This window comes from Ipomoea triloba, chromosome 2 (genome assembly GCF_003576645.1).
Source record: "Ipomoea triloba cultivar NCNSP0323 chromosome 2, ASM357664v1".
Lineage (NCBI taxonomy): Eukaryota > Viridiplantae > Streptophyta > Magnoliopsida > Solanales > Convolvulaceae > Ipomoea > Ipomoea triloba.
This window is the reverse complement of record NC_044917.1, coordinates 9,799,846-9,812,699: the sequence shown is the minus strand read 5'-3', so window position 1 is coordinate 9,812,699 and position 12,854 is coordinate 9,799,846. Positions and strand designations below refer to the sequence as shown.

The window sequence follows — 12,854 nt, the reverse complement described above, 5'->3', positions numbered from 1 at the left end:
AAAAGGGGATAATATTTCCGCTGCGCATAAAACTTTGTCTTCACCTCGTGAGGTATCGAACCTAAACATCCTAAGTTCAATACACACGAGAGGTCGAAAAGATTTGCAAAATCTTATACAAGTCTATTCACCCCCCCCTCTAGACTTGTACCCCATCCCCTTGGGACCAACATTCATTTCATTGTCTTAAGTTAACAAGCAGGAAAAAAGCCTAGAATTTCTATCTTACATTTCTAAGATTGCTAAAACAGTCAACTCCATGTTTCAAATAATGTCGATTGGGCATACTATAATACTTAAAGATTGACCAATTATAACAAAGCACAGAAACTGCCATAAAACTTACTAGGAAAGAAGAAGAAAAGGAGAATAAGCAGTGCTGAGAATGCCGTCCAAAAGCCATACTCACCCCTGCGAATCAATGTTCAATTTGTTTATTGAGGCTAGGAATTTAATAGCATACACGCACTCACCATGACGATAAACCACAAAAATTAAGGAGAGAGGCTTAAAGTATAATATGTTCAACATTGTTCACTAGAAATTTTATTTAATACTAACAAATATCCAAAATACTGAGATTGTGATGTACAGTGTGTTGTACAATGTCATGTTTAGAAAAGTAAAAAAGGAAACAATATACCTGAAGAATGATCTCCGGTGTTAAGTTAAAGGTAATCCTATTTGGCTAAATAAACAACAAAGATAAGTATCATAGTGTCACAAACTCTGCATAAGAATATGAAAGGACGGACAAAACATGTAAGAATAACAAATTTTAAAAAATATCATACAATTTGGGCCTAACAACAATATAAGAAAGAAATAGCCAACAGTATATTGAGATTTGAGAAAAAATAAAATTGTTTACTGGGGATCAACTTCTCAGCTTGACAAGTAATTACTTCCAATTGTAATTATAATTAAGCATTCTCTGATTCAGTACAAAAATGTCACACCCAGAGAAACCAGGATTCTTTTACTGGCTTTAACTTCATATAAAAATGCAATTTTTTTCTGAATGATGTAAAGAAAATTTTATTAAATCAATGAGTCGTACGAAAATGAAATACTCCATTATGGAAAAATACACAAACGCAGAATCAGTACTAGAGAACATGCTTGAAATCATCCTTATTTTTTTCCCACAACATTGTTATTAACCTCAGGAACATTTTCACAAACAGGTAACAGGCAAACTAGTGTTCTATTACTAGAGAACATATTGAGACTAATTTTACAAAACATAAAAAATATTATGCACTTCTTAGAACCTGATCGCTGGAAGTTGAAGGAATATTAACACAAATCCTCTTCTCTCCCCTCAAATATCCCGATTAATAATTGCCCGCATTCTCTACCAAAAAGATCAAAGCAGTAGTTATATAAAATTGAAAACTCAAATAATTGCAATTAAAATATCAAATATGAATAATATAGCACTTAATTACCTTGGACCTGCGAACAATGACGACGGATCAGAGCTGAGGGCACAACCGCGACCTTTGACGATGACTACGATGGAGGCCGCAGCGGTGACAACGGCGATGACCGTGGCCTGCTGTACGAAGACCGGCGACGAATCCGCCGATTGAGCTGAGTGCGAAGAAAAGACCGGCGACGAATCCGCCGATTGAGCTGAGTGCGAAGAAATTGCCGACGAACCCTGCTACAATTGAGCTGAGTGCGAAGAAATTGCCGACGAACCCTGCTACAATCGCTATGTTTCATACATTTGGGCGAAGAGAATGAGAGAGGGGGAATAGTGAGAGATTTTAGGGATTGAAGAAGGAGAGACGGGATAAGAGACTGAATTTTAGTGATTTAACAGTTAAGAATGGAGGATATATACATTATACAAGGAAAATTTTAAAAGCAGGGAAAGTTAGCCGCTTATTTTTAGTGAGGGTTTATATAACCGCCGCTAAACACTTATTTAGCGGCGGTTATAATAAACTGCCGCTAGTATTCTGTCGTTAAATGACTGTTTTTTAGTAGTGTTCATAGTTATTCTCAAAAGAACAAATAATCTCCACTTATTGTTAAAGTGGTAATTTAAATTAATGTTTTCATTACACCAATTTATCGATATCTATTTACAAGACTTTATAAAAATAAAAATAAAAATAAAAAAGACAATAGAGATATCAGACAACACTGAACTAAAGAATATCGTAAAGGCCAAATGATCATATATCATATAACATGCCTTTCCTCAAAAAATCTCTTCTGAAAAAAGTAAATAAAAAATTATCATGGCAACAATAATTATCACAACCTTTGGTGTCAATTTCAATGTTTCATCCCACGATATGTTGACCAACCAAAGAAAAATAAAAGAATCACAATTATATCAAGGCACCCTCCTAGAACTCTCTAGCTTAACAGAAGAGAATATAATATATTGATAAAAAAGAAAAATTAAATAACACTAAAGGGAAAAAAAAAAAAAAAAGTAGCATCAGATAAAATTCTTGCTAAATTATATTCTCTGCAGTGCTTTGCTTAAAGTCAGATAAAGGAAAAGAATTTCAAAAAAGTGAATATGACAAGCTAAATTGTTGACAAAATTGTCCATCCAAATTTTAGATTACTGTACTTCATTGGATTCCTAAATGCTATAGTACACCCTGCACTCTTGCTTTCACACAATAATTAATAGTATTGCAAACCAAGCATCAAATTTTTTAAAGACTAATCTTTATCTGATTTTTTGTCCATCATTTACCTTATTATATGCACAAAGAACCCAACTCCAAGAACATTTAAGGTCGGGTTCACCCCATCCAATTGCCACCCAATTGTTATATCATGGACCAGGTTCATATTACATTGTGAATCCTGATACAAAAATTTTGTACCTTCAATTAGTACCTACAGTTAACACTCTGTACATGTAAATAAATAACGAAACTGTCAAACTATAGGTACAAGATGGATTAATTACAAATATAGAATCTGGAAATTAGTTTTAAATTACGATAGTAAGATAGATCTTGGTACATAATATAATTTGTCATTGTCACTAGCCATAACATGAGGCCAGGTGATCAACAACTATACTAGTCCAGAAACAAGTATCAAATTAAATGGTAATCAAGTAACTCGAGATCCACCCAAAACTTCACAATTCTTCAACAACAATAGATCCCAAAAAGCAAAAAAAAAATGTCTTCTTCTTCATCTTCATCATCCTCTCTTGGGTGTGGGAGATCAGCAATTGTCCGGAGAATGGTGAATCTTCCCCGCAACATCTTGGGAGGATTCTCCAGGATGATGGATCAAGGAATGGAGTTAATGAGAACAGGAGGAATAATAAGAAGGCCTCATCATCACCTCCCCCCACTGGACTTCCCATTCCACCACCACTACGATCCAACGGCCCACGACGAGTGGGCATTCTTGAACAGCTTCGAGCACCAGTATGGGACCCAACACCCCTTCTTCTACGCCTGCAAATTCATGGACGCCCTAAAGATTTGCAGGGATGAACACAAGCTGTTGTTCTTGTACCTGCACTCCCCTGGACACCCTTTCTCGCCCTCTTTCTGCAGAGAGACGCTGTGTTGTGAGGTGGTTGTGCAGTTTCTTGATGCCAATTATGTTTGCTGGGGTGCCCTTGCTGATGCAGGTGAAGGCTTGCAAATGGGTGCCACACTTAGAGCCTCTACTTACCCCTTTTGCTGTGTGGTGGCCTCAGCCCCTGGGGACTCCATTGCTGTTTTACAACAGGTAAGGTGAATTTTCATTGGTGACAAAATATTTGGAAATTTTCATGTTTGGTAAAATTTATTTAATATAGTTATCAATTAAACATGGGTTAGGATTATTACGTATTTGAGAGGCTGTACTTTTTGTCCCTGAGCTATAGGGTAATAGTAGGATTTGTCTATATTTGTTGATCGTGCTCACTTCTCATCCCTAATCTACAACTTATGTTGCACATTTCGTCCTTTTTTTCTAGAAAATCATTAGGAACAAAATTTGTAAAGTCAACTTAGGGACAAGAAGTGAGCACGACCTATTATAAAAAGAACGAAATTTGTAACTTCAGTTATAGCTTAGAGACGAGAAGTGAGCACGACCAACAATTAGAGACGAATTGTACAATTATCTTGTAATTTAGGGGCGAAAAGTACAATTTTTTCTTATTATTTTTTTGGGTGATGAGGAAATTGCGGCGGTGATTATTCAAATGTATGCACCGGGTAAATCCAGCCTTTTGACCCTAATCAGCAAGAACCACGAGGACGTAAACCAATCTAGGTCATCTGGTTCAAAGTCTCAAACCAATAAGTTTCATAGGACATAAGATGTTTTTGTTGGGAGTTAAAACTTGTAACTTTGTAATTATCATGTCAACAATCTAACAATTCAGTTGGTTACCTGTGTTACGATTATTATTAGTTATAGATATAGATTATTCAATACCTTTTACCTTATTTAATTAGGTTATTGAAAATTAACATGTGACATACAAATTTAACAATATTTATTATTACTTGTTTACTAGCGAGTGTAAATAAGCATTTGAGTATGATTAACAATATTTGGATAACAGATGGAAGGTCCAGTGTCAGCAGCAGAGCTGGTGGAGATACTACAGAGGACAATGGAAGAACAAGGGCTGGCCTTTGGCACTGCACTGCCCAAACAGCAACAAAAACTATGGGCAGATCGACGGCTGAGAGAAGAGCAAGATGTCGCTTACATCACTTCACTACAAATAGATCAGGTCCGTCCATTTTCATTCAATTTTATGTGTTACATTCCATTAAGAACATTCCCATTAGTAGTTTTTTACGTGATTTTTGGGGTCAAGCATAATGTAGAAGAGGGAGAAAAAGAGAGAAATTTGAGATCTTCCTCCAAACATTGATATTTCCGTGGGCCTAACTAAAATATATATAAAAAAAAATTAAAATCAATGACAGTTATGCACATCAGGTGCAACAGCGCCTAACTAGGCGAGTAAACAGCTTAATTTTTATTTTTTAAATTTTACTTTTTATGTCACCTCTATTGACATCTCACTTGTTATTAAAAAAATTATATATATATATATATATGTGTGTGTGTGTGTGTGAAAAAAGAATCACATGAGAATAGTTTTTGTAAAAAAAGAAAATGTGAATAAAATTTTCATTTGTATACATAATGGCATATGTAATATGTTGGTATTAAATAACTTGGTAACCATATTGGAAAAATCTTGCTTCATACACTACAAAGTTTTGTTTTGTTTAATAAGTATTTAACACAATCAAGTTGTGAGTTACCACCTACCTAGGAGGTTCATTAAAAGTTTTTTTTGGCACTATTTTGTCAGGAGAAAGAAAAACTGAGGAGTAGAGAGTCTGAACAAAATGTTCCAAAACAAGAAACTCCAACAAGCAGTGGAAGACCTAAACATATTTCCTCACAAACTCATCAGCGCAATAAGGTAAAAGAAGGCATTAGTTTTGGCAAAGGAACTTCACAAAGAAATGGTGCAAATGGAGTGAAAAGTGCCGAAATCATTCAGGTAAAAGTGTGACTTAAAAATCACTCATTTTTTTGTGAAACTACGTTTACACTGATCATGTACGTTAGAATAAATAGTCGCCTATATATCTTCATTTAAATTTTTACCAATTTTACAATTGCACAGATACAAATTCGGTTTCCAAATGGAGAGAGGAAGGAGCAAAGCTTCTTATCAACAGATAAGATCCAAGCAATTTATAGGTATATTGATTCACTAGGCATGCCAGGAGTTGGGAATTACAGGTTGATATCAAACTTCCCCAAAAAGGTGTATGGTGTGGACCAAATGGCAATGACCCTTAAAGATGCTGGGCTACATCCTAAAGCAAGTCTTTTCTTGGAGCTTATTTGAAATGAAATGAATTTCTATACATCTAATTAGCTCCATCAAACAAATACAAAAAAACCCATCTCCAATTGCTAATTAACTTCTAATTGCAATTATAGTTGAAATATGAATCATTGGTGATTGCCAAAGAATTTGCGCTCAAGCGGCATAACTGTGACTCTCTCAAATGGGATGTTAAATGACTCTTTGTACAGGTTGAGAAAGTATGTATGACCAAATATTATATTCTAACTAAGTTAGTAGTACTACAAAAAATGAATCATTGGTGATTTGGTGGAAATGACAACTGAATGAAATTCAAAAATATAAAAGTTGAGCCATCACTACCTTTAACCAAATTAAACATTCACTTATGTCCCATTTTACCTGTCCTGTTTACTATTCATTAGTCAAACCAACTCTTTCTTCATTGCTTATTTTCTTTAGTAATTTTAAATTATTTTTAAATTTGATTTTTTGTGTTTAATAGTACTTTTAATGTAGTTTCTAAATATATAAATTTTATATACTAATACTAAATTTAATATTATGAAAAATTGAATTAAAAATAACTTCAGTCAAGTCTCGTTAACCAAATCAGACAAACAAAATGGGACGGAGGTAGTAGAATTTTTATGGTGAAATATTCATATAGGCGCATGGTTTAATTTAAAGATTTATTTGGTTTTAGCTGAAACTCTAACTTAACTCTGTTGTTACTAGTATTTAATATGTGCAATGTAAGTAATAGATTTTTTTTCTGCTGAAACTTACCATTTCCATATGAGAGTGCAACAGGGTACTACTAGACCACAATGTCTTGACAACTAATAGATTTTTTTAATTATAAGAATAATCAAATGTTATACTTTTGTTTTAAAAAGTTGTCAATCAAATATAACACGTGTATGACTTTTATTCATATTCACTAGTTATCACACGTGCGTTGCGCGATTAAATCAATGCTCAATGCGTATTTTTAAATTAGTGTTCCTTAATTGGTTAAAGTAGTCATATAATAATGAGAGAGAGAGAAAAATTGCTAAATTAATAAAAATCAAAGAAATAGTCTCGATGCTTATATATATTTTAATTAAACATAACGAAATTGTAAATAGCTAAATTGTCCAGCCCATAGTTTGTGTGTCAATATCAATTAACTTTACTGCATTTGTCATTACTAATATCCTTGTGTCATTGGAAAATATGTTCATAGAGGATGTTATGAAATAATATAATGGGAACCGCAACATAAATTCAAAACCATAGATTAGGGAGTTAAGAGTAACTAAAATGTGTAGATTATAGAGGAATATAATGAGAACCACAACATTACATACAAGAATACAAGTATAGATGAACAGATTATACAATAGATATATTTACATAATGAGTATATCATCATTGATTTTTTTTTAAAAAAAAAACTGTAATCATTATGAGTAATAATAGAATTAGCATGATAATATTTTGCCAATCATACCTATAGAATGTCAAGTAGATGGTGTGTTGCAGAATATGTTAGGTTTAGTTTTGGGTGAATAGCAGTGAGAAGGGGAGGAGTTTATATACTGTTGTTTTGGGTAGAATAATGGTTTAGTTAGGAATCTATACAAAATTGTATTATAAAATCTTATTAAGACTTCAATATTCTAATTTTAAGTTAGGAATCTATACAGAATTGTATTATAGAATATTGCTAATTTGTTTGAAAATGCAATAAAGAAACAAATTGCCTAAAGAATTGAATGTTAAACTTCCGTTATATTTAAAAGATTAGGATATATTAGGAATTTAATTGGAGGTTGCACAATTAGAAAAAACAAAGTACAATATGTTATAGTAGACTATTACACCAACATTTTTTTAATTCATCTAACATTATTGGCTCTTATTATAAATGTAGATAGATTATGTCTAATCCTATGAACCAAATACACCCTCAAATAATCTTCAATTTTGATACTCCAACTTACGATGTTACATTTTTTTCCTGGAGAAGGGAGTCTTATGATCTTATCTATCTCAATACTTCAAGAGCCAAGTACAGTGTAAATGGTGTATGGATAAAATATAAAATTTGTTGTATATTCTACTCGTCAAGAAACGGTTACCGATTCGTAAATAACGTACACGAAACTCCTTTCTTCAATCCCCTCGAGGCTCGATCTCTTATGATAGGATTCTGTGAACAAATCTGCCTCACTTGCAGCATTTAAGCTATGGCGTTTCACTTGGGCCTCCAACCCAAGAGCCATGCGACTCTACTTTTCGTCACAACTGCTCCAATGCTTCCCCGCAAGCGCAGTGGCTTTCGGAGGCTCTGCATTCGAAATTGCGTCGCCATGGACCCAAAGGAAACCCGCAAGGTTTTCGATTTTTTTTATTTTTATTTTTTTGCGTTTAATTTATTTTATTGAACTGAAAATGCGACTTGGACAGTTTTCCAGCTTATTTAAAGCTAAACTTGAATGCTTGTTGTTCATTTAGATTAGTTTATTGAACTAGAAATATTTTTTTTGTTTGTTTAGAAATATCTTGTATGAGAAGTAGGATAGAGAGTCAGAGAAGTTTAATTGAGAACGGAGGTTGTAGGACTCGTATAGTAGATTGGTTTACTGATGAACTTGTATGGGTGATTTGGATTTTATTGTGAAAATTTTAGTTAATTTGCCTCCGATTCTGTTTAGGTCTGCTAATATTTCACTGCCAGGGAAAGCTTTCCTTTCAGTGAATGGTGAGGGCAGGGTGATTAGAGAGGGCAGTGTTTTTACTGATGAAAATGAGCTCGTTCACAACTTCGCTATTGGCTATTTGCCAGCGAAGGTCTAAGTCGATTCACATCTTCACTTGTGCTGGAACAATTAGTTGAAACAGAAATCTTTTCCCATTTGAAGATAGCCAATTTTCCATTTTTTATACAAGGTGCTTAGTTTGATTAACCAGAAATTTGTTTGAAGAAATAATATTGTTAAACGTATCCAACTTGTTATGTTTCTTTTTTAAAAATTCGGTGCAGAAAATGATTAATAGAAGCTGTAGAGAAAGGTGATACAATAAGGGCAGTTTGATAATTGAGTGTTTCTTTGTATATTGTTGTGTTTTAAATAGTAAAGGTAGGCCATGTTAAACTGCTGCAGGTAAAGATATGCAGCTATTAATGAATGCAGCACATGCTTTATGACTTTACTAGTTAGACTGATGCAAATGTACCATAGCAATCGCAACTAGTTACCAAATCTTATTCATCTATGCTAGTGGCCTCCACTAATTCATCTGAATTCCTAGTTTAAATGGCCTGGATCTTCATTCTTTCTATTTTACCAGTTCTGATGTCAACTTTAAGATTTATTGAATTAAATTCTGTGCCCCTAGTACACTAGTTAATTGAAGAGGGTGGGGGGATCTTTATATCTTAAAGAAGAATAAGGACCTTAATTCTACCACTTGCTTCTCCTGACAATGGAATGGTGGTGTATGTAATTTTATTTTAATTTCCTCTTACTGAGTGTTGTGTTCTGCAGATGTGCATGCACATGTGTCTGTACCTGCATTTATTTTCGAAACCTTTTTCTTTTAAACCAATCTCTTTTTTCCATATAGTAATGTCATTCTGTGTGTAAAACTATTGTCAAGAGTTGCATGTGGGCAGGCTTGCCAGTGTATAACAACTTCGTAGTAAATTTAAACCTCTCTTGCAGTGCGGGAAATACAAGTGGCTGTTCAATTGTGAAAAAGTTAAACATTATAGAGCTGTTTTTTGAAACAGTGGATAGTTTGAATAATATATCGTTGTAAATGCATGAACTGAAGACAATATTTACAATTGACTTGAAAGTCAAATATTCACCATGCAATTGGGCCAGCATAACTAATGGCATATTAGGGTTAGGTTATTGAGTTTCAAAGTTACATTCTTAGTAGTCCTTCAAATTGTTAGGCTCAATTCACTATCGACGGTTTACCAATATGATTTATTCTGATGCTGATGTTCACTTCAATTCTTAGGTGATTATAGTTCAATAAAATCTGATGGTGCCTACTTCAAAATGCAACAGTTAGTGCTTGAAGTGAAAGAGAAGCTTTCACAATATGACAATCTGCCAGTGGGAAAAAATGGAAGAGTTGACGACGAGATGATACTGTGGTTTCTAAAAGACCGAAAATTTTCAGTCGAAGATGCTGTTTCCAAGTTGACTAAAGCTATAGTAATGTTTCTCTGAACTTTTGTATTCATGTTTTCACTTCTGTATATTTAACTTTAATACTGGAAATAATTTATTCTTCTTTTTGGATTGAGGATGTGGCGGATCTGCTCCGCTTGTCCTCACTGCTGGTTTAATTTGTTGAATATTGTAGTTTCACCTGTGAAAGAGTAATAACCATTGTTCTGTATGCTATAACAAGTACAGAAACCCAGACTTTTATATATCAAAATTTCCTTTTTCCCTATCAGAGATGGCGCCATGAATTTGGCGTATCAAACCTGTCAGAGGAGTCGGTGAAAAGCACAGCTGAAACTGGGAAAGCCTATTTGCACGACAATTTTGATGTGTATGGCCGACCTGTGCTTATAGTGGAAGCATCCAAACATTTCCCGCAGGTAACTCCAGCACCAAAGTTAGTGGAGTATCATTTTTATTTCATCAACTTTTTATAGTTGCCGAATTTAAAATTAGAACAACAAAAAAGAGTTGTCTGGTCAATAGCACTACTAATTGTAATGTCTCAACTTATATTTTAATTTTGCTCCTTTTGCAATGGTTTATTACATTTGAATTTAATATTAACTGAGTATTCAATGTTTTAATTTTTATAGTCTGAATTAAATATTCAATACTAAAATATTTATAATGTTTTAATTGAATGTTAGTTATACCTGAACTAAAAATCCATTTAACTGATGTACTTATGACTGCAGTAAGCACATATTGAAATATCTATGTTCTAAATGAATTGTTAGTTATATCTGTACAAAAAATTTATTTAACTCATGTACTTATGAGAACAGTAATTGTATCCATTCTAGCCTATCCCACCCTATAGCACACTCACCTCAGTTTTGGTTTAAATTTAATTTTTTGTTACTCCCTTTATAATTTTGATATGTTTGGCCACATAAGCAGGATCCTTATGAAGATGAGAAGTTATGTGTTTTTCTAATTGAGAAGGCAATAAGTAGATTTCCAGCTGGTACAGAAAACATACTTGCTATCATTGACCTGAGAGGTTTTGGCACACGGAATGCAGATATTAAATTCCTCACATTTCTGGTAATTTATGTGTTGCGATGCTGGCTCTTAAATCCTCAATAGTTCACCAAATTCCATATGTTGAAATTAAATTAAATTCTCAGACCAAACATATTATAAAAGGAGTTAATTAAATTCTCGGAACAGAAATATGGTAGAAGAAGTACTTCCTATGTCAGGTTAAAAGCTTACAGACATATATGGAACTTTATGTGCTTTAACTTCCTTAGTGGTCAATGGTCATACACCTGTGTACTTCATCCCTATTAGCTGGACAAGCCTGACTAATTTTAGTAATATCTATTGGCTTGTGATTAAAGTGCATCTAAACTCTGTTTTTTTTTTTTTTTTGGCAGTTTGACGTTTTCTACTATTACTATCCAAGACGATTGGGTGAAGTTCTTTTTGTGGAAGCTCCCTTCATATTTCAACCAGTTTGGCAGCTAGCCAAACCTATGCTTAAATCTTATGCTTCTCTGGTAAGCAATACTATTGAGCCACACCACAGTTCACCATTTACTAACACCTGCATTCTGACCGAGTGACGGTCCTTAACCCACATAAGTAATAACACAGGAGCCTTGCAGTTATAATTGACCCCCAAATGGCTTTATGTCATCGTCTCTTTACTTAAGTACATCATAGTAAAACCTACATTTTATAACCCCATTTTGCTGTGATCTAATCTCTGTCATTTTGCTTGCTCTCAAGGTGAGATTTTGCTCAGTGGCTGAAGTCAGGAAAGAGTACTTTACAGAAGAAACAATCCCAGCTAGCTTTAGGAGATGAAGATGCAAAAGCCAGGTGGTTTATGTTGTTTTGATAGTGAGTATCTGGTTATTTTACATACTATTTCCATGTTTGGCAAATTATACATTTATACCATGAGCTTAGCTCACCTAGACACCTAGTATTGTGTTTGAATTAGATTCTCATCACATTTGAGCCGAATGATCATCAGGGCTGGTATATCTTCTTGAGCCTGGGCTTACAATATATAGTTTTATATTTACAATGTTACTTAGTAGGGAAGTTGAATTCTTTAACCAATAGTTAGTCTTCATCTGCTAGGTATACAAGGGCGCCCAGATTTTAATCATGGACTTTGACACTGGAATAATTCCAAATGTGTTATTCAAAAAACATTAGCTTGAACACTATCCTATCAATTTCCATTATGATTTTAGTTGTGCATCAACACTCCTTACTAGTTACTACAACTATCTTTCCCCACTCCATTCTTTCTCTTTGCCTGCAGATAGTATAGTATACTACACAGGTGGTTACTATACTAATATGTTGAGTTAATGCCATATGGAGTCTTACAAGTATAGTGGTTTTGCCACGTTTAGTTCTAAACTTTCAAGTTAACTAATCATGGTCCTTCAATTATCGAATTTTAACTAGCCGTGGTTCTTCAACTTTCAAAATTTAACCAGTTGTGGTCCTCTTCTAAAAAGACAGACTTTGCCCTTTACTTTTGAAAGGACCACAAATGGTTAGAATTTAAAAGTTGAACCATAGAACCATAGATGGCATTAACTCCTAATATGTTTCATAAAGCCTTGCTGACTGATATTTCATTGCTTTGAATATGTTGGTTAGGTTTGCTGTTGGTATCTATTGAAGCAGCAGCAGCAGGGGCTTTTTGATCAAGCTTCTCAAATGTATCACAATTCACATCCCAATGAATACATTGTAATTGAAATATGTAATAATGAACAAAATCTCTTCTTTGGTTTGTTCTT

The 12,854-nt window shown here is 33.9% G+C and overlaps 2 protein-coding genes and 1 long non-coding RNA gene across 5 annotated transcripts in view; 2 read left to right on the top strand and 1 right to left on the bottom strand.

Annotated features, from left to right (window-relative positions):
• Window positions 1-1,328, bottom strand: part of LOC116006123 — a 21,187-nt gene extending 19,859 nt beyond the window's left edge. The window contains exons 1-2 of the long non-coding RNA XR_004095058.1: window positions 1,275-1,328; window positions 347-411 (exon numbers count right to left, since the gene is read on the bottom strand). This is a non-coding gene — a long non-coding RNA (uncharacterized LOC116006123). The remainder of the gene's footprint in view (window positions 1-346; window positions 412-1,274) is intronic.
• A 1,733-nt stretch (window positions 1,329-3,061) lies between these two features.
• On the top strand, window positions 3,062-6,110 carry LOC116011064 (plant UBX domain-containing protein 10-like). Its single transcript, XM_031250575.1, has 4 exons — window positions 3,062-3,732; window positions 4,562-4,735; window positions 5,330-5,524; window positions 5,651-6,110. The coding sequence occupies exons 1-4, from the start codon at window positions 3,169-3,171 to the stop codon at window positions 5,876-5,878; spliced, it is 1,161 nt and encodes a 386-aa protein (XP_031106435.1). The 5' UTR covers window positions 3,062-3,168; the 3' UTR covers window positions 5,879-6,110.
• Window positions 6,111-7,900: 1,790 nt separating this feature from the next.
• LOC116010187 (phosphatidylinositol transfer protein CSR1) lies at window positions 7,901-12,852 on the top strand. Of its 3 annotated transcripts, none has more exons than XM_031249471.1 (7): window positions 7,901-8,223; window positions 9,913-10,062; window positions 10,311-10,457; window positions 10,981-11,127; window positions 11,463-11,585; window positions 11,818-11,910; window positions 12,712-12,852. In XM_031249471.1, exons 1-6 carry the CDS (start codon window positions 8,077-8,079, stop codon window positions 11,893-11,895), a joined length of 792 nt encoding a protein of 263 aa, XP_031105331.1. In that variant the 5' UTR covers window positions 7,901-8,076; the 3' UTR covers window positions 11,896-11,910; window positions 12,712-12,852. The 3 variants fall into 3 exon arrangements, with proteins under 3 accessions (XP_031105331.1, XP_031105330.1, XP_031105332.1); XM_031249470.1 differs by having other exon boundaries at window positions 7,902-8,223; window positions 11,818-11,931; XM_031249472.1 differs by having other exon boundaries at window positions 8,053-8,223; window positions 9,863-10,062; window positions 11,818-11,931.
• The last annotated feature ends 2 nt before the right edge of the window (window positions 12,853-12,854 follow it).